The sequence below is a fragment of the Alosa alosa genome, chromosome 6 (assembly GCF_017589495.1).
Source record: "Alosa alosa isolate M-15738 ecotype Scorff River chromosome 6, AALO_Geno_1.1, whole genome shotgun sequence".
Classification (NCBI taxonomy): Eukaryota; Metazoa; Chordata; class Actinopteri; order Clupeiformes; family Clupeidae; genus Alosa; species Alosa alosa.
The window spans coordinates 21,724,156-21,748,839 of NC_063194.1; the positions used below are offsets into that span (position 1 = coordinate 21,724,156).

Below are 24,684 nucleotides of genomic sequence, written 5' to 3' on the forward strand. Positions count from 1 at the left end.
CTCTCAAATTGATAGTTTGCACTCATAGTGGCGTGGTGGTATAGTGCAGCCATGCTGCATTCACGATGCTTTAAGCCTACTACACGTTCATTTAGGCTAGTCTTTTTACTCGTCATGTCAAGCTATTTTTCTTTATCGTCAACGTTGCTCCCAACAACGACAGAAAAGAGTCTTACTAGGAAGTTGATTTGCCAGTATAAAGGAATCCGGAATTGTGAGATTCATTGAGTGTATACATTCAGCGATAACCATGAAGTTTTCATGGGCCTTAAGATTACGTACAGACTAGGCGTATTTTTTCTGACAAGAAGTTGTGCAGACCACTTATTCGGCTTTTAAAAAATCTGCCATCGTTTTTGTTCCAAAAAGCAGCCGGACCACAGGTCTCGGTAATCCACTTGTGATTGGTCAGCTGTCAAAAAACAGCGTGCCGTAGGGCCAATATACTGGTATGGTCAACGTGGGTCTTTATTGCAGTCGTTTGAAAAACTAGCATGTTAGCCATTGTTAACTTGTGATTAGCTTGTGATACACTTTGTTATGGCAGTAAAACTCCTTCAACTGCTTTTTGCTGCGAGTGGATTTTCAAATTAAAACAGTGCCCTGGCCAACTTTTCTTGTCAAATAAAGAAGCAATCTGAACATAGGCTAAGCGACCAACTATTGAGAGCATCTTCTAATGCCAACAATGTAAACCTAAAGTTTTTTTTTAGTCATCTCTTCAAATTACTTTTCCTAACAAGAAAACCGTGCTAAGCAAGTGATTTTCACAAACTACAATGAAGTTTTATTAAATAGTCTATATCCATAAGTGCCACGAATCAAAGAGAAGTTAAAACATGTAACATTTCATTCAAATGTGGGAATATTTAGTGTAAATGTGTGAACGGTTTATTTAACATGTAAAGGATTTCATGAAAATGTACTAACAATGTAGTGAAAACTTGCAAACGATTTAGGCCTTTGCACATTTTATTACACAGAGCCTGAGGACCCAATGAGAGATTTTGTTTTGTTGTGTTCAGCGCATGAGTAAAATAAGTATGCGTATAGTAAAATTAGTAGAATTAGTAGAACAAGCACGGTTGACTAAAATGAGTGCACAATCTACTAGAATGAGCACAACATTTAGTAAAATGTACAATTTAGTAATACAAAAACATAAAAACTCTTGCAATTTCACCTCCTGGGCTCCATATTAAACGTGCACTGCCCCAGAGAATGTCTAACTGCTCTCAACCCGCTTCATAGAGAGGAAGAGGGGGAAACGAAAGGGGGTCAAGAGACAGAAGAAAGCTATCATATCAATTTTAGAGTTTCCAAAAGGGAGAGGTAGCCACAAAAACCTGTGCGTGACTAGTAAGTAATTGTAAATATTCATTGTAGTTTCATTATACCTCGAGTATCAGCGTCACTTGCGTGTGTGTATTTGCACACATTTATTATTGTTACTTAAGTTTTGCGAAGTTTAGCCCTCAGCAGCTAAGGCTATAAACTAGCCTAGCCTCATAGTTCCATACCTGCTGTGTTATTTACATCATGTTTTCCACAGTTAATAGTTTATAGTAGTCGGCGGAAATCAGACAATTTTCAAATCCACGTTCACTCATGTAGGCCTTACCTGAAACTGCTTTTCGAGAACCCTTGCTTTTTTCTTCTAAAAAGTTCTCATATCAATGGACTGAGCACACACACGTCTTTAAAATAAAACATAAGCTAGTAGAGTGCCACAGATTATTGTTTTCAGCGTTTGCTGGCAAACGAGCTAATCTGGAACTATGTTTAAACAATTTTAGAAAAGGATCCCTTTCTTACGTTTTTCCAGATGCCGACAATGGCAAGGGCAGTGAAACAGGTGCACATTTTTCTGTTTTTCTCTTTCCCCAGCCTGCCCACTCAATGCACATGTGCCAAATGAAGCAGTCTATGAGTGTACTGCTGCTATTCAGTGATAGGCTACACCCAAACATACACTTTGCTCCAAGTTGCTGCACAAGGACAAGGATAGGACTAACCTGATATCATATTTTTTTCGAGGGTGTTAAACTCTTGTGTGTTGAACTCAAGACACTACAAATAAGCTATAATCAATGTCGAATGAATATCAGCGGCTACATTTTTATTATTCCCCATCACTGACATTAACTGCCAGATCTGGCCTGGGCCGACACGTGTCTACGTCATAATGGTGCTTTAGTAGGCTAGGTTTAAAGTTTTTAGAATCTTCATTTCATTGCATGTAGGCTAGGCATCGGTCATGGTCGAAATGCTTGATGTGGTCATTTAAATAGGAATAGAAAACTTCACAAAGAATAGGTAAGTTTACATTAGTTCTACATAGATAGAACCTACTTGTAAATTAGGAGAAATCTATTATGTGCCATCTTTCGTGTTCAACCATTTTATAGCCTAGTATGTCTACAATTCTATGGCCTTTTAAGAAATAGGACTGTCTTTCTGTAATGCAACAGGCATACATTAGGCCTTTTTCAAAATCATGAAATAGGCTATGGTATTTTTTTATGAAACAGGTTAGAGAGCCCATCTCAAGGGTGTTGATTAAGCATCAAATGTGATCATGTATTTTAAAAAGCATGTTTGGTACAAAAAGTGTAGTGTACTTCGTCCCAGAAAGCACATAATATGTTGATTTGTAGTGAATGTTACAAATTGTCCTATCAGGGTCACATTACAAAATTGGGTTTTAATACTAGGCTAAGCCTGTATAGGACCATAAAATCAAGTCACAGTTGTGAATATACATTAGGCTGCGAAATTCGAATAGTTTAATTTACACATTACAGGATAGCTTTAGGAACTTAAGGGCCTATCACATTGTACACACGGTATGCGGTGCGCTCGCCGCTAGGTTGCTCTTAGTTGAGGTAACGTCCCAAAAAAAATTGTTGTGCTTGCCGCACGCTGTGGTCATAGTTCAACATGATTGAACTTTGACCGCGGCACACACAAGAGAGGCCAAGCGGCAAAATAGTTAGGCAAAATAGGCAAAAAAGACCAGTTCTTGCGCGCACAAGCCATTGGCAATAATGCATTTCATAATGCGTGTGTAATGTTATAGGCCCTTTAGACAGGAAACACAAAAGCCATACAGGGAATACAATTCATAAACACACATACTGTAATCACTAACTGGTCTGTACAAAAGCATCTGCTAAGTACTGTAACCATAGCCATTACTATTTATTTCATTAGCCATGAAATAAATAGGGGAAATACCACTTAAAAAATACTCATAATATTTGTGCAGCTAGGTTATAACAGATTTAATAGTGTAGCAGGCATTGAGGAAAGATGACAGAAAAGAGCAAAAGTAAGACATTAAAAGGCAAACAAAAGGTTGTTTTTGACATGGTACAAAAATACAGAATTGGTGGTCTGAATACTGAATGTTTCTTTAATTGGCGTATTTAACCGGAATTTGGATTACACCTGCTTTTAAAAGGCAGACATTTTCCCACACAATTTTATACATGTGTCATATACCTCATCTGTCGCCCTTATTGCATGTTTTTGCACGGAACTCACACTTTTCCTAGGAGTGTGGGTCTGGAAAGTCTTCATTGACTTACAACTTACTAGGGCGCAGCTAGCAGTTAAATTTAGGGATGCACGATATCGGACGATGTATTATTGTAAAAATAATATATGTATATTGTATTATATATATATAAAAAAAAATTTGTTCTGATAACATAATTTCAGCAGATAATTTGCGCCGAAAAAGCCCTAATTTCCCCAACTATGTAAGGCCAGCCGGCTACACTGAGCTACTTGAGCTTTGATGGCTACTGTACTTCTTCCTCAAAATAATGTCAGCGGTGTGGATGTATTTGATCATACTAACAAGATGTTGATCTGCGTTGACTTGTGTAGCCCAAAATCCTATCGTAAATGGTCCTCCATTGAATCTCAATAGAGCTTATTGAGCCTAGCCTACGAATTGCCGCCTTGTGCTAGTGTGTCTGCATGTTTCCGCGCTAGTTGGGGAAAAGATAAACAAACCAATTTGAAGTCCTACATCTAACTAGTATTTTATTTGTATTTTATTCACTTTGATGTTGTAATGTTATAGAGAAATATGTTAACCATTCCTGCTTCAGTTTAAAGGAGAACACCGGACAATTTTAACAAGGAGCTCAGTTTTGTCGGTCGAAAAAGGTCGGTCGGAAAAAAACGTGAAAAAAATCAGTGCTAAAAAATCAGTGCTGTCTGACCCGAGTTAGCCAGCTAGCGGCTAAAGCAGCCAAAGTGCCTACAAGCTGTGCTATGAGGGCATGTACTTTGCAGCCATTGGTTGTTTTGAAGGCACTCTACTCTATCTTTCATCATATGAAGTCTCCCCCACGCCAGATTAGCGATTGTGATTGGTGCCTGGGTTTTTGGAACATTGGAAATGGGCATCAATGGCCTCCTACAGAGCGAACCTGCAGAGCGAATTCAAATTCGCTAACATGTTTGTCTGGGTTTTTCCAGGCTAACTTTTCCCTGGACCTTCCCATGAATGCATGCATGAGTAAGAAAATCATATTCAGCCATTCAGCAGTCCTGTAGCAGGATGATTGTTGTTTTATTCAGGTGCCGTCTCTTCGCACATACAATGCGATATTTTAAGGTGGAGGTAGTGGCAAAATAACGTCTGGAATGGGCTTTTAACGTCTACATACAGTGTATGCCATTTGCATAGTGTATGCCACCATTACTGAGGGTTGGTATGTGAGAATATGCATAGATTGAAATAGATATGTTATGTGACCTTGACTTTAGATCCCATGACCTAGCATTTAACATAGCCATTCTAATAGGTAACCATGCAAAGAGACCTAAAAAATGTCCACTTGCCTTAATTATGTTGCTAGCTTAGTTTCGTGAAACCCATATCCTCTTTGTGAAAAGGTTCTGTGAATGCTCCATTGGGGAATGTTTCTGATCATAGCATTCTAATGGTCATGGACTTAGTGTTTGAAATTATTCTTCTAGCCTAACAACATACAAATTATGTTGATCAGGGATTCCTAACGTTACCTCCTACTTCATCACTGACCTTTGCAAACTGATTATCAACTGAATTGACAGTAAGGAAAGAAATGCCTTTGCTGCAAGTCTTTGATGTTTGCTGGTGCTACTGCTACACTTTGCTTCCTCTAGCAGCGAACTCTACCACCACCACTTTAATGGAAACATTTCCCAATGGAGTGTTCCCAAACCTTTTTCAGGAAATGAAGGGTTTGGTGAAAATGGCTACAATGTTGCAGTGGCCTATTATGGCCTCTGTATGGCTCTGTTTATGACATAGTTTACCATTGTGATGCAGGCATAATGTAGCATTCTGAAGCTGGAGTCTAACATATTATGCCAGTCACAGTATGAATCCCTTGTATTTGTCATTTGTCCTTGTCAATTCAGTCTCAGTGAAAGACTGGTTTTATAATTAAAAAGGTCACTTTCTTACAGACACTGAAGGAAGTGGTTAATCAGAATCTCACAGCCATGGAAGGTAAGTGACATTTTTTTAATGAAACTGGACTCTTTCTTTTGATGTCCGTAGGCCTATAACGGTTTGGTATTAAAGGTAAACTGTTTGCATTTAGTGACCCTGAAATATTTTGGTATATTTTCACGTACAGGAGATCCTTCTCAGTGTGAGCCTGGTTCTTCAGGACTCTCCGATGGCTCAAGCTCAGGATCTGCCCAAGGCTCCCCTCAGGAGAAGACGGACCTCTATGCTTTACAGGAATACATTCTAAACCTCACTGAGGAGTGAGTCCTATTTCTTACTAGCTATTCAAACAATGATGCACTTAAATAATAGGTGTTTGCAGATTACAAAGGGTCCTCTTTAAACATCCTCTTCATATTTTTCTTAGGGATTGGATGGTTTTCAGCAGCATGCTGCATACTCCTGTGAGTACGGCTGTCCCTACAATACAGTGTGGCAACTAAGTTAAACTTTTCAATCCTCCTAAATTACCTTTTGTACCAAGATGTCGTTCCATTATCTGTTTTTGTTGCATTATGTGCACAATATGATTTCTTTTGTTGACCACAGATGACAAGGATGCAGTTTACTGAACTGTGTATGGCCGTCATGAAGATTGTGAGCCTGAGCTCCATTACTGTTATTCTGCCAGCATATGTCTGTGTGGCGAAGGACGTAGAAGCTTTGGCCAGCAGATCCTCAACGCCCACAACCTTCTCAGTCATGACCTCGACTGAAAGGTAGAATCAAGAAGAAACATTCCATTTGTGGCTACGCAATTCATTAGAAGGAAAGAAAGAGAGAGAGAGACAGTAATTCAAATTAAACTAAAGCTTGTGTAGCTTAAAGGGTTTGCATATAAGCAAGGACCAAATTCACATGAAGTCAGTAATATTCCAGAAGTCAGGTCACATGCACATAGATTTTATTGTTATGAAATATTAAGAACATTTCTCAATAATTGTATCTTCACTCAAGGTCTCCATCATCAGCGCCATACCGTAGTTCACGAGCCACATCTCCCAACTCGCTGGTGACTGATCTGACGAATGAGAGTAGTGCCTCCTCCTCTTCACCTGAAGTGGCTGGTGGACCTGTGAGTGAGTTGGTGCGCAGGATGAAAGGTGCCCTGGCAACCTTGCGTAAATCGGTCTATGGCTCTGCCTGCACTGAAGCTACTACGGTGGCGCAGCATGGAGATACATCCCATGATCTGACGTGCATCACTACAATCCTGGAACAGCTGGTATCCAGTGGAAGCATTCACCAGATCGCCAGAAACCTTGTCAGTCAGGTTCAGGGTGTTCTTCACGACAGTAGTCCAACCTCAATTCCTGTGGCTGCCGGCAAAAGCGTTTCAGATTCCGTCCTTTATGCAACGGTAAAGAGATCTCCGAAGCGGACATTAAGCGCCTCTCGTTTAGTTTACACGTATGCTGAGGAGGCCATCAAGAATTTACTGCAGCCATACTTTCTCCCCCTTGTGACATGGAAAGCAGGTGAAGATATGGCCTCGTCCAAAATGTCCTCCAGCTCTTATGCCAGCAGTCGCCCACGTAGCTCTCTGGATCCTTCCAGACCTAATACTGCAACTTGGGATCGAGACACCACTTCCCCTTCACGTGCATTTAGTGAAGTTGCAGATCTCTTCACTCGAGTCATGACTTTCCAAGTAATGGACATGGTTGATTCTGAGCTAAAGAGACATGCCCAGGTTAGGTTGTCATCCCCTGACAAAGAGAAAAGTGTCACTGAGGGAGAAGTTCCCCATCTGGTTGATGCAGTCCCAGGTCACTATGGCGGGCTGTTTTCTGGATTGATCAAGAGGTTCTTGTCAGAATTGTGCTATTCTGAATCTGCTCCCTCTAATGCAGAGGACAATGTCAGAGGCACACCGTCATCCCCTAGGAGCCAGAGCACACGATCTGGCACTGCAAGCTGTGAGTCAAAGTCTGCCTCACAAAAACTTAAAAACGTGTTAGGGCTGTTCACCAGGCTGATGGTTAGCCAAGTAATGGATATCGTTCAGGTGGAGTCGACAGTGGAACTGGAGCAGCCTCATAGCTCAGCAAGCAGACCATCAAGCTCTAAATTCTCTGATCAGCTCACCAGTTTGCACTCAGATGCCATCACTGATGGAGACATAACTGCGTGTTCTTCCCCTGTGGCCTCTGTGGTTGGTTCGGGCAGCAGTGACAATGGCTGCTTGGTCACTGTTCTAATGCTAAGACTGTTGGCCAAACTCAGAGATCAACCAACTGCTTCTGCTGACGTGATGGACTCCTCCAGGGAGTTGATTGAGAAAATCCTCTCTGAGTTCAGCAGCCATTCAGGAAGTCTAAACTTCTACACTTATCCGGGCAACGTAAAGATTCAGGCAATGTACCAAACCATGGATAAGTTCCTCCTGAAGGAGTTTGGACCTGAGGCTGTCCTGCAGAGAGCAGTGGAGACACAGGATGTGTCCTTTGATAACATCTTGCTCACAGCACTGAGGAGGGAACTGCTGCCCCAGGGTGATGCTAAAGCCACTTCTGTCCCAAGTGCTGCACCCTCCTTTGAGCCTGTGCCGGGAGCAGCAAATGGGCAAACTGCCAGGGAGAAGCCCAAAAGGAGACTCAATATAAAGGTACTACAAAACACTGACTAAATGTAGTTTGATTTATTATTTATATTTCCCACAAATATCCTGTTTTCACACAATGACAATGTTTCACATTGTTTTAAGAGATGTTTATCTTTTCAATCAGATGCCAAAACTAGGCAGCAAGAAGGTGTCTCCCACTAAGGTCTTTTCAGACTTTAGTAAGTATTATTATTATTATTATTATTATGATTATTAGTATTGTTATTATGACCTTGGCAAGAGGTCATATAGGGCGGTCATATTTTTTTTTTTTTTTTTTTTTTTTTTTTTTTTTTTTTTTTTTTCGCATGTCCAAATTTCGTCAATGATTTCGGGACACTGAAAGACCGGGGTAGACAAAACTTGGTGGGCATGTAACCCCATATGGATAGCATGGAACCATCGTTTTTTTCGTTTTGATCTGTAGCCCCACGCTGGACTGCACCCCCGAAAGGAGGGTAGGGCAGACACAGTTTTCTGTGAATATCTCGAGAACCGTAAGGTTTAGGAGGACCATTATTTTTTGTATGTTGATCTCAAGGGGCCATGTCAACCCATTCCATAACCACTCATTTCATGTATAGCGCCACCTAGTTAAACACAAAAAGTAAAAATGAGGTGGTGTAATTGAAGGTATCTGTGACCTAACATAGTCAAAACTGCACGAAATTGGAATTGTAGGATCATTATGACACCCTCTGTATGCACGCCAAGTTTTGTGGAATTCCGTTCATGGGGGCCACACAATAAATTAATTTATGTTACTATACACCAACTGGCCTGTAGGTGGCCGGAGACAGTTTTCTGTGAATATCTCGAGAACCGTAGGGCCTAGGAGGTCCACCTTTTTTTTGTATGTTGGTCTTAAGGGGGCATGTCAACCCATCCCATTACCACTTATTTCATGTATAGCGCCACCTAGTTAAAATTAAAAAGCATAAAATTAGGTGTTTTCATCTCAATATCTCTGGCTGACAAGGTCAAAACTGCACAAAATTAAAAGTGTAGGATCATTATGACACCCTCTGAATGCATGCCAAGTTTTTTGTACTTTCGTTCATGGGGGCCTTACAATAAAATAATTTATGTGTACATTTAGTGACGTACACTAACAAAGGATTCCGGGACACTGAAAGACCGGGTACACAAAACTTGGTGAGCATGTACCCCCATATGGATAGCATGGAACCGTCATTTTCGTTTTCATCTGCAGCCCCCGCTGGACTGGACCCCGAAAGGAGGGTAGGGCAGACACAGTTCTCTGTGAATCTTTTATGGTATGTTGGTCTCAAGGGCCCACATAAACCTAGCTCATAATCACTCATTTGTGATTTGCCCCGGTAAAAAAAAAAAATTGAAAATCAGTAGGATTAAAAAGAAAGCCAAAATAAATATTCATCATCATCATCATGGCTGCATTTTCAGTATTGGCGAGAAGTAGTCGTTTGTCCACTAGATGGCGATCGTTGCAGTGAGACGTAATTTTGTTGGAAGTTAAAGGGGTTGGAAAAAACAATGGGACGCTTCATACAAGGACTGTAATTTACCGCCAGCGAACATCTAACTAGATGTACGCGATAAGCGGTACAAAATATGACCGCCAGCTCAGTCCTGTACATCCGTTCAGCGAAAATAAATCACACTTCAATTTGTCTCCATATTTTACTCCATCCCCACTCTTGAAACTTTTGTGTATGCTTATTTGGCATGCCTGAGTGTGTGTGTGCGGCTGCACAGAAAGTACCCTACTGGTGCTGAAAAAAGGTGAATAGATTGTAGAATAGCCAAAGAAGATGTAGAATTGTTATAAAACCTTTAAAATCTCTAAACAATCACAAGTAGGGCAGTTCATCACAGTTCATCCATTGCAACTGGATTGATGAAAGGTCACTTACACCTGTAGGCTACATTGTATTTGGGAAAAGCAAAGGTATCAGCATAATGTTATTTATTTATTTATTTTTTATGTATTTATAAACAAAACCATCTCTGTCAGTTCCATGCCGTTTTCAACAGCTATCAAAAACAAAGGTCATTTTTTTGGATGGATGGATTTTTTGTGAATGTTTCTTCTTCTACATAAGATTTTAGTCATCTTTAGTTCATGTAATACTTTATTGTCAATGCACAAATTAAGTAACAGTAGTCTGAAACGTTATTGTTAATGCACAAATTAAGTAACAGTAGCCTAGTCTGAAACGAAATGCTGTTTTACATCTAACCAGTGGTGCAAATAACTGACATGTCCAAATGGGCCTTGATGAAATGTCGTCGCTAGACTGTTCATACACATTTTAGCGGGCCAAAGTTGAAGAGCTTTTGTCCGTTATTGTTAGTGCAAATATAGGCTGATTCATGTTCCCTTGCATTGTTTAACTGAGGTCCATGGCTAGTCTGGCTTTCATCAGACCAAGCTCAATCTTTTAAGAAATCAAAAATAAATAGCGGGCAGATCAGGCTGGGTTCACCTAGCCTAGTCCATAGGCACCCGATATTGTTTAATTTTTTCGATTGAGATATACACGCTCTGGCTATTCTAAATGCAAAAATGCATCAGGGAGTTATGACAAAGCGGTAACTAACAAACTAGATCCTAATAGAAAGTTGTTAGCTTCCCTAAGCTACAGGTAGGATTATAAGGTAGGCCTAATGACAACATAAATTGTCAATAGGCTATGCTGCGACACAAATAAAATCTCCTTTGGAAACCAATGGCTACGCCTTACAGTATCAGCGGACTTAAACTGTTATATCGTGGCGAAAAAGTTGTAATAACATTCACGCAGCTCCATGAGTCAAGGAAGCGAATGAAGTAGCCACTTCTAAATGGGACCCACTACACAGTAGCTTAAGGTGTTTTGCTAAAGCAGCCATAATGAAATGAAGGTGTCATTGTTTGGATACTTCACACCGTGCTTTTTTAATTTCACAGACTACAACTACCAAGCTGGAATCAAAGCACATCGATTCCCCTCTCACACCCTGCTGCGCTTAAAAACAAAATAAACAGGCGTCTCAGTCTCGCATGTATAGGCAAAACTGTATCAGACCCGATTGTAGCGTTGGTAAATCTTCCATTGCACAGAATGATTTTTACTTACGTGCAATAAATGACAGTCGAAAGATACAAACAGTGCTGCTATACATTTGCTTGGTATAACGCATTTTATAGTTTTCTACAAATGCAATAAATCAAATGCCTCCATCACTCAACCAGCGCTCGCGGTAACATTACCTAGGTCCTTATTGATATTACAAGATTAGCGTACCTGCAGTAAAACCAAGCATGTCGATAAACATCCTCAGATTTATTTGGCTTCAAGAAGAAATGGAATTACACTTCATGTGAACATCGTCCTATCCTTATTAGATGTTAAGCTGCGCGGTAAATTACAGTCCTTGTATGAAGCGTCCATTGTTTTTCCAACCCACTTTTTAACTTCCAACAAAATTACGTCTCACTGCAGCGATCGCCATCTAGTGGACAAGCGATAAGCGACCAATACTGAAAATGCAGCCATGATGATGATGATGAATATTTATTTTGGCTTTCTTTTAATCCTACTGATTTTTCATTTTTACGGGGGGGGGGGGGGGGGGGGGGGGCAAATCACAAATGGTGATTATGAGCCAGGTTGATGTGGGCCTTGAGACCAACATACCATAAAAGATTCACAGAGAACTGTGTCTGCCCTACCCTCCTTTTCGGGGGTCCAGTCCAGCTGGGGGCTGCAGATGAAAACGAAAAATAGCGGTTCCATGCTATCCATGTGGGGTACATGCCCACCAAGTTTTGTGTACCCGGTCTTTCAGTGTCCAGGAATCCTTGTTGGTGTACGTCACTAAATGTACACATAAATTATTTTATTGTAAGGCCCCCCATGAACGAAAGTACACAAAACTTGGCATGCATTCAGAGGGGTGTCATAATGATCCTACACTTTTAATTTCGTGCAGTTTTGACCTTGTCAGCCAGAGATATTGAGATGAAAACACCTAATTTTTTGCTTTTTAATTTTTAACTAGGTGGCTATACATGAAATAAGTGGTAATGGGATGGGTTGACATGCCCCTTAAGACCAACATACAAAAAAGGTGGACCCTCCTAGGCCCTACGGTTCTCGAGATATTCACAGAAAACTGTCTCCGGCCACCTACAGGCCAGTTGGTGTATAGTAATATAAATTAATTTATTGTGTGGGCCCCCATGAACAAAATTCCACGAAACTTGGCGTGCATTCAGAAGGTGTCAAAATGATCCTACACTTCCAATTTCGTGCAGTTTTGACTATGTTAGGTCACAGATACCTACAATTACAACACCTCATTTTTTACTTTTTTGTGTTTAACTAGGTGGCGCTATACATGAAATTAGTGGTTATGGAATGGGTTGACATGGCCCCTTGAGATCAACATACAAAAAAAGGTGGTCCTCTAAACCTTACGGTTCTCGAGATATTCACAGAAAACTGTGTCTGCCCTACCCTCCTTTCGGGGGTGCAGTCCAGCGTGGGGGGGCTACAGATCAAAACGAAAAACGATGGTTCCATGCTATCCATATGGGGTTACATGCCCACCAAGTTTTGTCTACCCGGTCTTTCAGTGTCGGGAATCATTGGCCGGAAATTTGGACATGCGAAAAAAAAAAAAAAAAAATCTGACTAAACCTATATGACCGCCCGCTTGGCTGCAGGGCGGTCATAATAAGGATAGGACGATGTTCACATGAAGTGTAATTCCCATTTCTTCTTGAAGCCGAAATAAATCTGAGGATGTTTATCGGACATGCTTGGTTTTACTGCAGGTGCGTTAATCTTGTAATATCAATAAGGACCTAGGTAATGTTACCGTTAAGCGTTGGTTGAGTGATGGAGGCATTTGATTTATTGCATTTGTAGAAAACTATAAATGCGGTTATACCAAACAAATGTATAGCAGCACTGTTTGTATCTTTCGACTGTCATTTATTGCCACGTGCTACAAAATCATTCTGTGCAATGGAAGATTTACCAACGTTACACCCGGTCTGATGCAGTTTTGCCTATACATGCGTGAGACTGAGGCGCCTGTTTATTTTGTTTTAAGTGCGTGCAGGGTGTGAGAGGGGAATCGATGTGCTTTGATTACAGCTTGGTAGTTGTAGTCTGTGAAATTAAAAGCACGTGTGTGTGAAGTATCCAAACAATGACACCTTCATTTCATTATGGTTGTTTTAGCAAAACACCTTAAGCTACTGTGTAGTAGGTCCCATTTAGAAGTGGCTACTTCATTTGCGCTTTCCTTGACTCATGGAGCTGCGTGAATGTTATTACAACTTTTCGCCCGCGATATGACAGTTTAAGTCCGGCTTGATACTGTAAAGGCGTAAAGCCATTGGTTTCAAAGGAGATTTTATTTTGTGTAAGCCAGCATAGCCTATTGACAATTTATGTTGTCAATAGGCCTTATAATCCTACCTGTAGCTTAGGGAAGCTAACAACTTTCTATTAGGATCTAGTTTGTTAGTTACCGTTTTGTCATAACTCCCTGATGCATTTTTTGCATTTAGAATAGCCAGCGTGTATATCTCAATCGGAAAAATTAAACAATATCGGGTGCCTATGGACTAGGCTGGGTGAACCCAGCCTGATCTGCCCCGCTATTTATTTTTGATTTCTTAAAGATTGAGCTTGGTCTGATGAAAGCCAGACTAGCCATGGACCTCAGTTAAACAATGCAAGGAACATGAATCAGCCTATATTTGCACTAACAATAGCGGACAAAAGCTCTTCAAGCGTTGGCCCGTTAAAATGTGTATGAACAGTCTAGCGGCGCATTTCATCAAGGCCCATTTGGACATGTCAGTTATTTGCACCACTGGTTAGATGTAAAACAGCACTTCGTTTCAGACTAGGCTACTGTTACTTAATTTGTGCATTAACAATAACGTTTCAGACTACTGTTACTTAATTTGTGCATTGACAATAAAGTATTACATGAACTAAAGATGACTAAAATCTTATGTAGAAGAAGAAACATTCACAAAAAAATCCATCCATCCAAAAATGACCTTTGTTTTGATAGCTATTGAAAACGGCATGGAACTGACAGAGATGTTTTTGTTTATAAATACATAAAAATAAATAAATAAATAACATTATGCTGATACCTTTTGCTTTTCCCAAATACAATGTAGCCTACAGGTGTAAGTGACCTTTCATCAATCCAGTTGCAATGGATGAACTGTGATGAACTGCCCTACTTGTGATTGTTTAGAGATTTTAAAGGTTTTATAACAATTCTACATCTTCTTTGGCTATTCTACAATCTATTCACCTTTTCAGCACCAGTAGGGTACTTTCTGTGCAGCCGCACACACACACTCAGGCATGCCAAACAAGCATACACAAAAGTTTCAAGAGTGGGGGATGGAGTAAAATATGGAGACAAATTGAAGTGTGATTTATTTTCGCGGAACGGATGTACAGGACTGAGCGGCGGTCATATTTTGTACCGCTATGCGGTACAGTTATTATTATTGTTGTTGTGTTGTTGTTGTTCACCTTTCTTCTCCCCTCTTCAGCCGGTGTAAGTGTAGAGACCCCTGCCCATCATACTCCATCCGTGTTCTCTTCTGGCCAGAGGACTTGCAAACGTTCCTTTTTTAGCAGGATGTTCACTTGTTGCATTCAAGGTTCATCAGAACCGTGAACAATTATTTTCTTGAAAACATTATTTTGCATATTGTTCTGATTTATGTGCCTTATCGCTCCCTTATCCCCTCATGCCCCCAATAATAAAAATAATAGTAATAAATAATAGTAAATAATAATAAACATGCATAAATGAATGCATATTTGTATTGCTTTTTATTGCTTTTTGGGAAATACTTTGATATCCTTGAATTTCACAAGATTTCACTTTGGAGGGACTAATTGACAAACCAAAGCTTTATATCTTATGGCTATCACTTCAGTTCACCAGAAGATGGCAATCTTTGAATATGAAGAAATACAAGTCTCCTATTACTAACACTTTTCATGCATTTTATACTGCTTCATTGTAAGGGGGGGTATAAGGGGGTTTTGACTGGAAAATTACAATTGTCTGCATGCAGCCTGGAACATATCTCTGTTGTTTTTTCTTAAAAGTGTCTCACCCATGGAAAGAAGAGAAGTAAGAACAACTCTAATTCAAATGTGCTACTGGTTCTGTTGCATTGAACTACTTGGCAGCCCCTGTAAGACACATGGGAGAACTTCCTCTGTCCTCAATCGGTTTCAATCAACAGTCTGCACTCCTTCCACAGGATCTTGTATGGATCTAAAGCAGCATGCCCTCCTAGGCAAGCCTTTGTTACCCAGCATCCCCACACTCAGAGCCTGTTGTCTATAATATTGACATGATCAACATTAGATTCTCCCAAGCAATTAAGAATAAAAGGCTTTGTTTTTGTCCCACAACTTGCACGCCATGAATCCTCTGGTCCCCTACTTTGACTGAGCCTTCCGCTAGCCGAAAACTTTTTTTGGAAGACACAAAAGAAACAAACTGCTCTGTCCACAGGCGGTTCTGGATGGCGGATCTGAAGTCTGCAAGACACACACACACACACATGCTTGTGGCTCTGGATATGTGTGTGAGCGACATACTCTAGCACTCGGAGCGTGCTATCAAAGGCTCACAGACCTGGAGCCCCTCTCTCCTTGTCAGTGGTTCCAGGCTCCCTCCTCAGCAACCGCGGGCACTGGGAATGGGGTTGGCCAGTCACATATGTGCTCTGTGTGCACAGGAGAGCAGAACTGATGCCTCACATCAGATGGTTTCACACAGGGTGCCCGCCTGACTAGTGTTGCCTCTCACTGTCAACAGGGGGCACACTTCTCTCACAGAAACAGCAGAAAGTTGCAGATAAATGGTTTCTGTTCATGCAGGGAGCTCTGTAAAAATATGTGACACTTTCTTTCCTCAAAAGGAGGTATTTTATAGTTGGTACAGTTGGAGGCATAGGTGGACACTCTGCATTATATTCCATATCAGAGGTATTGGTCAATGGCTGTATTTAAATTAAATAAGCATAATTTGAGATTAAGCTTTACTTGAAAATGTGACTGTCTGAAATGATGTACATCTCACACAAATCACACTGTACCATAACAGTCAACTCCCGAAAACCATTCATTATTTTATAGACTGTTCTGCATCACGCACTATACATGCTTCATAAGATCTGTGTGTGCTATATAAGACACCCTTGTTTTTACTAATGAAAGGCTCAGATAAATATTGACCCTGGTTCTATGGTAAACCTGTCCAAATCAGAGTAAATGGAAGTTATGGCCAGGTGGTCTTCTTCTAACATCAATCATGATATTTTAAATTATGTGGGATGTGGGAAGGGCCTGTGTCTCCTGAAGAAACAACTGAGGAAAAACAAACAAACAAACAAGTAAATAAAAAAGTTTGGGAACCAAAACCTTCAGGGTAGCCAATGCTAAATGCTTGGGAGATCCATAGTCTTATCTCCAAGTTATCTTCAGAGCCCAAGACATGGGGTGGTAAAGTGATGATACTAAGTGAAATTGCCCCTCCTATACTGATATACATTGCAAAACATGTATACAACATGAAAATTAATTTTTGAAATGGACAATTCGAAAATGAATATGGTTTATGGAATCTACAGCTCACTGTGTAGCTTTTCCATGTCAGGTAATACTTGACATAAAACATGTATTGTCTTTATCAAAGAACTTTATTGTTTTTAAATTGGATAATTTGTGATAGAGAGTGTTGTGTTTCCCTCTAACAGCTGGCCACCAGAATTAGGACACCATCTTTAACAAGGGAAAATGGGAGCTAGCACCTTTCTGTGCCCTCCTAATGAATAAAGATTAACAGGACTATCCATGCATACAGTAGATGGCAGGAGGAATATGCATCTGAAGTTTGAGGTGAAGCCTTAAGTTTTGCCTGTCTATCTCCTCATAACTGAATAACTAGGACATCAGCCAGTGACAGGGCCTCCAAATCAAACAAGAAACAGTTTAGTCAGCACAGGCAGACAAACATATGCCAGATCAGAAGGTAAGAGAACTTCAGTTTAGGTGACAATATTTTGAAATGGTACTGTTTGTCCTGATCCCGTGTCAGGACATGTTTGCCGACTTAACAGGTTTGTTAGAGTGGTTGTGAAAGATACACGGAAGGACATATTCACACACACACACACACACACACACATTTGATAGAACAATGTGAGATGTTGCGATCGATGAACAAGCCGCAAACTACAGTCGTTTGCAGTGGGGTGTGAGAGAGAAGCTGGCAACTGTTAGAGACTGGGTGGAGCATTTTGGATGCTCTGCACAACAATGCTTCAGAGATTGGACCTAAATAGCTTAACTGAATGCTGTTGTATTATGCATGGTCTCCCATGCAAATGCCACAGCATTGACAGAAACCTTTGATCAGCTCCTCTTTGTGGCACTAACAGGCGAACAGTGCTCGGGTGTAATGACTACACCGTGGGGACTGGCGGAGAGATTCTATTAGAAAATGTGTTCAGTTTATTCACACTCTCATTTTGCACTCTGTGTCTCTCACTTCACCTCTTTTTTTCAGCTCTTTTCTCTTTCCCTGTTTTTCTCTCCCTCTCTCTATTTTAACAATGCCTTTCGTCTTGTGTAAACCATACTTTTGGGAGTGAGTCACTGTGTTAGCCAGCGATGAGACGGTGGTGTTGGGTGAGTCTCTTTGAGACACACATGGCGGCACACAAGTCCAGAGCGTTCCGGAGGAGAAGGCTACAGATAAGGTGGCTGTAGAGCCGGCCGAGTGTGCTGATAAGGTGCGCACAAGTGAGAAACTGACAGCCCAAGGGCCCATGCTTCGTGACGATTAGCAACACAATAGCCAGGATATTCATACAGCTTTTTTTTTTAATACTCTCCAGGGATTTTGTGTGTTCTGTGGGAGGTAGGACGAGGAGGGTGGTGGTGGTGTGTGTGTTTGTTTTTTTTTTTTTTTTTTTTTGGGGTGATATGAGAAACCTACCTTGGAAACTGGTCTCACCTGTTTGGAGAACTCTCCTGATTGTTTGCTCTTGGGATGAAAGAGGCAAGGCACATCTTCTATTGAATCCATATTTATTTCACAATGCCCACACAGTATGAGTCAGAGCAGACAGTGGGTTTGGCTCAGGAGCTTTCCTGAGCTTAGCCAGCCTTTGATCCATTCAAGAAAAAAAAATGCATTCCCATATAAAGATGCTTCCAGTGAATGGAAACAGTACACCTGCTAGACTGTGAGATGAAAGGCTGAATATTAGCAGTTGAATTCATAAACAGACTATAAAGATTATCTAAAGTAGGTTTAATAACAGATGCTGTTTGAAATATCCTATGTATAAAAGACTAAAATGCTATGAAGAGAGGGATGAATGCTCTAATGCTAGATTAGTTTTGGTCATGGATGCATAACGAATTCCTAAAAGTTTCAGACTTAACTTTGTTGAGCTGGGACCTGCTCAGTGAGTGGAGGCGATGATGTAGCAACACACAGCACACATATAGTTGTTTATTGTTTAATTTCCTTGACCATGTGACAACAGTGAGCAAATGTGGCATAACGCTTTGTCTCTCTAGCAGCCATTACTTCTTCATCAGTACGCTTGCTGGCCGGCAGGGGTGAACAGCTTGTCCCACACCTCCACCTTCATGATGGCTTTACCCAAGGGGGACATGGTGGCCTTGATGTCCAGGTAGCTTCCCACATAATTAATGCCCGAGCCGTTGGCCTCCTCCCTCACAAAGCCCTGCTGGTTCTTCTCGTAGTACATCTCCTTGTACAGGGACTCGTCACAGGCTCGGCTCTTGGGGTAGATCCCCACGGCGAACCAGTTCTTGTAGAGGTTGTAGTCCCAGGGCACAGACCACATGATGGCCAGAGTTTCGATGTGATCGTTGCGGCTCCTCTCGAAGAGGTCATAGGTCATGACCCCCACACTGCCCTTCGCTTTAGCGCTGGTTTTGCTGAAGGTGCACACCTCGGTCTTCAGGGGGCGCACGGTGGGTTGAGGGGGGTTAAACGTCTCCCCATTCTCCAGGAAGACCCTGTTCCCCACAACATCACACTTTACATATAGAATGCACTACTTAGTGGAATTGCAGACAACAGGTTCTTCTCATAGCACAAAATTGTACAATGGTAGAAAGAGTACAAAGTGTAAGGCCTAAGGTCTTATGTAAAAATATGGGGGGGGTTATATACTGGTTATATACAGTTATAACAAAAATGCATTTGTAACATATGTTTTTTGCAGGAGATCAAGAGAAGTCTAAGAGAGTTCATTTGGATAAACGACCAATGAGTAATGGAAATCTAGACTGAGGTTACTTCAATTGCCTTATATTTTTCTGCATGTGTGATTTCTCCCAAACAAACTCCGTTTCTGAATAAGTGTCTCTCTTGCAAATCTATGTAAATGAGCAATGAGCAAACTCCCAAGTGGCCAAACATGGCTGCAGCAGGAGAAGTGACCACACAGGCTGCAAATGCAAATACAAATACTGGTGCATAAATTGTGGTTTACATTCTGAGGTATGGATTGTGGCAGTGAAATGAATGGGCTGGAAGAGTCCAGGAGACAGTTGTAAGAATCACTGCGGTTTTCTGCCTTGTGCTTTTGAGACACTCTTTGTTCCACTATGTCTTGACCGGTGTAATTTACTGATGGAGCCCAACAATGTGCACTCACCTGGGGTTGAGCAAGCAGTAGTTATTGGTGATGTTGGATATCTCAATGGTCGCATTCCGACGGGTGCCTACGTTGGCTGCCACGGCCTCTGCAGATTCAGACATGTTTTTTTTTTTTCGTGTGTGCAAACGTGTGCCTTTTTATCTCTGTGAATGTCTGGTTTCCTTTGTGTCCTAGGAGAAAGACAACAGATGTTCATGTACAAAGTGAGTATGAGAGAAAGAGAGGTGGAATGAAGGGTGATGGAGGGGAAGAAATAGCATGCAGCTGTCAGGCACCCCTCCCACCCCCACATTATCACGCCATTATTATATAGTGCTATACTTCTTCTAAAACCGCACTCACAACTGTGTTATACCAAACATCTGCACCCTGCCACGACTCACACGTTCCCATCTGGAGGCCCACCACTTCTCCCCCCCCGTATAGTACTGTACAATTAAATAGCTAATTTATTGGCTGACTTAATTCAGCACGGCTGCAAGTCTTCTGGTGATAAACAAACACGTAAAGAAAACAGTAATAAACTAATAAATTAGATGCAAGCATGCATCTGGGGTCATACCATTTGACGCAACAACTTGACTTGTGAGTTTCTAACCCCTGAATCTTCACACCTGACTGTAGCTTGAGCCCTCACCTGCACCCCAACCCCAAACTCATCTCTGACCTTGACCCTTGACCTGTAGCGGCTGTAACTTTGTGGTGCATGATCAGCATCTGCTCAGTTCTCTTAATTACCGCCCAGAGAGCCAGATCATTCTGAGCAAGGGAGGAAAATCCATTCCTTCAGTCCATACTTCAATACAGCCCAATAATACAGACATACTCAAAGCAAACAAATAAACAAGACAAGCCAGCGTGATAATAGTGCTTATCTCATTCCAGTGCTAGCACATAATGTGAGTATGAAGGTGTATGTTGATACAAGTAAATCTTTATCAAGCCTAAATTCCTTGTATGACCTCTATATTAATTCTAAAACAAGTCTCAGAGATTCTGTTCTGTTACATTGAGCATATTTAGTTGAGAGGACATACCTGAGACTCCCGTTAGCAGCCTAGCTCTTGGGTGTAAAGTTCCTCAGAGGTTTCTTCAACTCCTTTTCACTTTTTCAAGCACACACCCTCTTCACAAACTAAACACACACATGCACACACGCACACACACAGGAAATCTCTCCCCTCCTCTCCACCCCCTCTCTCTCTCTCTCTCTCTCTCTCACACACACACACACACACACACACACACACACACACACACACACACACACACACACATCTACAGAGACTTTGAAAGGTGTGCAGCGTGTGTCATGCAGCCCCACAGATCCCCGCCCTGATGAGTGAGTACAGCCCAACAGACCAGAACAATGGAGTTCCTGGCACCGGCCCATTACACAAGCACGGAGTGGCACTCTGGGACCCATGTTGCTCAACCCTGATAGATTGCTTCTGTCTGGATGCATGACTGATTCTGGCTCTCGTCCATCTCAGGTGTCTGCTGTGTTGCTCAACAGGGATTCGGGTTGAAACAGGACCAGTGGAGACGGGAACCGCTGGGATTCATGCAGTGGGCTTTTAAGGTGGGGCTCAGATAGCATTGTGCAAGGTTGGAAACCAAACACATAATTCTCTCTCTTTTTTCTTCCTTTCTTTCTCGTTGTGATAACAATGAGAAGCCCTTTATCTCTGTTGCCAAGGAAAACAGATATGCTTGTGTTTTGGATGCCAGCCCACAATGTTTTGCTCAAATCATCAGATATTATTTTTTAAATGAACAATTGAAGAGTTTGTTTCCAAAATGCTATATCTCCATTTTTAAAAACATTAAAGTCATGTAATTTAATTGTGTATATCAGGTAATACCAATCAAATTGCAGTTGTGTTGTTTTGTTTGAGTAAATTAAATGACAATACCCAATTACAGTTCTACTGAAATTACCTGGAAAACAAAATGTAAAAAAATATTTGTGAAAATTCATTAAAATGGTGGATATAGCTTTTTGGAACCAAACTCTTCAATTACAGTGATTATGATTGACATTCTCAAAGCAGCTATGATGGTTTATGTAGAAATGAAAGACATTCACAGTGGTGAGTGTGCATACATGTTTTATTGCATCTAAACTCAAAGACAATTCCATCTGGTTCATGTTTAAAAAAAAAAAAACTGCTGTCTTCAAATGACGATGTCATTTCATATGCTGTGAATCTCTGCACCACCTGCTCTTACTCTCTCAATGCCCCATCTTATCACATAGCTCTCTCAATGCCCCATCTTATCATACAGCTCTCACTCTCTCAATGCCCCATCTTATCATACAGCTCTCACTCTCTCAATGCCCCATCTTATCATATAGCTCTCTCAATGCCCCATCTTATCAGACAGCTCTCACTCTCTCAATGCCCCATCTTATCATACAGCTCCAGCTTCAGTATGGCCTGGCCCATGTTGGACATGGTGGCCCTCAGGTCCACGTGGGCCCCTCTGTGCACCAGTCCCGAGCCCCCAGCCTCCACGCGGGTGAACAGGGTGAAGTCCTTGCCCTCGTACATGTGGTTGTACAGGTGCTTGTCACAGGCACGCTCCGCCTCGAAGGCCCCGACTGCCATCCAGTTCTTGTACATGTTCTTGTCGAAGGGAACGGAGAACATGATGGCCACGCGCTCGGTGCACAGCCGGTTCTGCATGTGGAAGAGGTCGTAGGTCAGGACCCCCACAGCCCCTGTGGCCGTGTTGTCGTCCTTGGTGAAGGAGCAGACCTCGGTCTTTGTGGTGCGGACGGTGGGCTGGGGCGGGTGGAAGCAGAAGCCGCTTGCCATGTAGACTCTGTGGAGAGGAAGGTGGGAAGTGGAGAAGAGAGCAGGGAAGGGAGATGGACCAGAGTTGAAAGATAGAGAAAGTCTATCTTTTAACACCAGTAAGCCTATAGATAGTGTTTGAATAGCACAAATGAGATTTTCCTCCTACTCTCACAATAACTTGAGCTAGAAAATGATTTTATCCTGTCCATAGATTCAAGAGCTATAGTTATAGTGAAAATTTTATTTTTGGCACAGTGTATTCACACATCTAATGAAAGCTTGTTCCACTAACTTAGAAATAATGGAAGTAAGCAAGTCCCATTTTTTTTTTTTCAAGCCCAACAGGGGACAGAATCCGTTGGCTGGATAGCTCTGAGCTGTCTACCCTGCTCTCCCTCCCCTTGCTACAGCGGTTCCTGTGAGCTGGGTGTGGAGGCGGTGGCTATGATGTCGCCGTACTTAGGGTTGATGAGGCAGTAGAAGCTGCTGACGTTGGTGATCTCCACGGTACAGTTCCTGTTGGTGGTCAGGGTGGCCGACACGGCCTCGGCTGTCTCAGGCATGCTGGCTGGCGGTGGGTCTCCGAGGACAAGGGCCGCTGCGAAAAAAGGACTAACCAGGGGAGCAGAACCAAATTAAACAGCGGCCAAAAATAGCAGCAGGACATAGCTGAAGGACTAAATGATAAGCATTTTTTTGGAAAGGATATGACAAAAGAGAGGGTGGAAATGTAACTTTCCTAAGTGAGGAAAGGCATTAAATTCAGTCCAGAGTACAGTTTTTTTGGAAGTTGACTGGGAACGTATATAAATAGCATTATGTAGCAGCTGAAATATTTAACTCCCAGCACTTGCATCATCACACAACATTGAGGGATAATATATCAAGTCAAGTCAAGTCATATTTATTTATATAGCACACTTAAACGCAATGTTATTGACCCAAGGTGCTCAGAAATAAAATAAACAGTAATAAAAACAAAAAATAAAGACATAAATGACAAAAAATAAAAATAAATAAATGAAAATACAAAATAATAATAATAATAATAATAATAATAATAATAATAATAATAATAATAATAAACAGATTATGATTGTAGATAAAAAATAAACATATGGTTACTGAAACTACTACTACTACAGGCCTAGAGAAAGATGTACAGTAAAGTTAGATGCCAGTTAATATAATGCAGAAAAGAAATAGAAATAAGATTAAATAAATAAAAAATAAAATAAAAATAAACAACCAAACAAGAGGAGAAATTAATGGACATTATAGGCCAAAGAAAATAGATGGGTCTTTAAATTTAAAACTACTGATGGTGGGAGAGGACTTAATTTCTATAGGGAGATTGTTCCAGAGTCTAGGAGCAGCAACAGAAAAAGCTCTATCACCTTTAGTTTTAAGGGTTGCCTTTGGGACTGATAGGAGAAGTTGTGAGGAAGACCTCAGTGGCCTAGAAGGACAGTAGGGACTTAAAAGGTCACAGATATACTGTGGTGCCATTCCATTTAGGGCTTTGAAAACAAAAAGTAAAACTTTAAAATGAATTCTGTAATTGACAGGTAACCAATGGAGTTAGGCCAGCACAGGACTTATGTGCATATGTTTCTTTGTTCCAGTAAGAAGCCTAGCTGCTGCATTTTGGACTAATTGAAGTCTAGCAAGGGTAGATTGGTTCAGACCTAAATACAGAGAGTTACAATAGTCCAGCCTAGATGTAACAAAAGCATGGATTACAGTTTCTAAGTCAGTATATGAGAGCCAGGGCTTTAATTTAGCTATTTGTCTTAGTTGAAAAAAACTTCCCTTAACCACACTACTGACTTGCTCATTGAAATTCAAAGAGGAATCTAGGAAAACACCTAGATTTCTGACCTCACTGTGGCAATATATGTTCTTGAAACAGATGTGTTTTTAACAGCTTGAACTTTTCAGTTAGCACACATTTTTTTCCTAACTGCATATGACAACACCATTTTAGAAAAACACAATTTTTATATCAAATTTACAC

General features: G+C 41.2%; 3 protein-coding genes across 5 annotated transcripts in view; 1 reads left to right on the plus strand and 2 right to left on the minus strand.

Moving 5' to 3' along the window:
* The first annotated feature begins 2,243 nt into the window (after positions 1-2,243).
* On the plus strand, positions 2,244-14,888 carry LOC125296566. Of its 2 annotated transcripts, XM_048246537.1 has the most exons (8): positions 2,244-2,316; positions 5,473-5,515; positions 5,646-5,778; positions 5,886-5,922; positions 6,068-6,237; positions 6,476-8,126; positions 8,248-8,302; positions 14,686-14,888. In XM_048246537.1, the coding sequence occupies exons 2-8, from the start codon at positions 5,509-5,511 to the stop codon at positions 14,811-14,813; spliced, it is 2,181 nt and encodes a 726-aa protein (XP_048102494.1). In that variant the 5' UTR covers positions 2,244-2,316; positions 5,473-5,508; the 3' UTR covers positions 14,814-14,888. The 2 variants fall into 2 exon arrangements, with proteins under 2 accessions (XP_048102494.1, XP_048102495.1); XM_048246538.1 differs by lacking the exon at positions 2,244-2,316 and having other exon boundaries at positions 5,385-5,515.
* Positions 14,889-18,675: 3,787 nt separating this feature from the next.
* apnl (actinoporin-like protein) lies at positions 18,676-21,031 on the minus strand. Its single transcript, XM_048246365.1, has 3 exons — positions 20,901-21,031; positions 19,861-20,033; positions 18,676-19,216 (listed from the first exon to the last, which is right to left on the minus strand). Exons 2-3 carry the CDS (start codon positions 19,962-19,964, stop codon positions 18,766-18,768), a joined length of 555 nt encoding a protein of 184 aa, XP_048102322.1. The 5' UTR covers positions 19,965-20,033; positions 20,901-21,031; the 3' UTR covers positions 18,676-18,765.
* A 926-nt stretch (positions 21,032-21,957) lies between these two features.
* Positions 21,958-24,684, minus strand: part of LOC125296393 (bryoporin) — a 3,065-nt gene continuing 338 nt past the window's right edge. The window contains exons 2-4 of one of the 2 annotated variants that reach the window (XM_048246289.1): positions 23,127-23,279; positions 22,275-22,692; positions 21,958-22,175 (exon numbers count right to left, since the gene is read on the minus strand). In XM_048246289.1, the coding sequence (XP_048102246.1) occupies positions 22,164-22,175; positions 22,275-22,692; positions 23,127-23,230 (534 nt within the window). In that variant the 5' untranslated portion in view covers positions 23,231-23,279 and the 3' untranslated portion in view covers positions 21,958-22,163. Of the gene's footprint in view, positions 22,693-23,126; positions 23,280-24,684 lie in introns of both variants that reach the window. The other variant, XM_048246287.1, reaches the window with a different exon arrangement.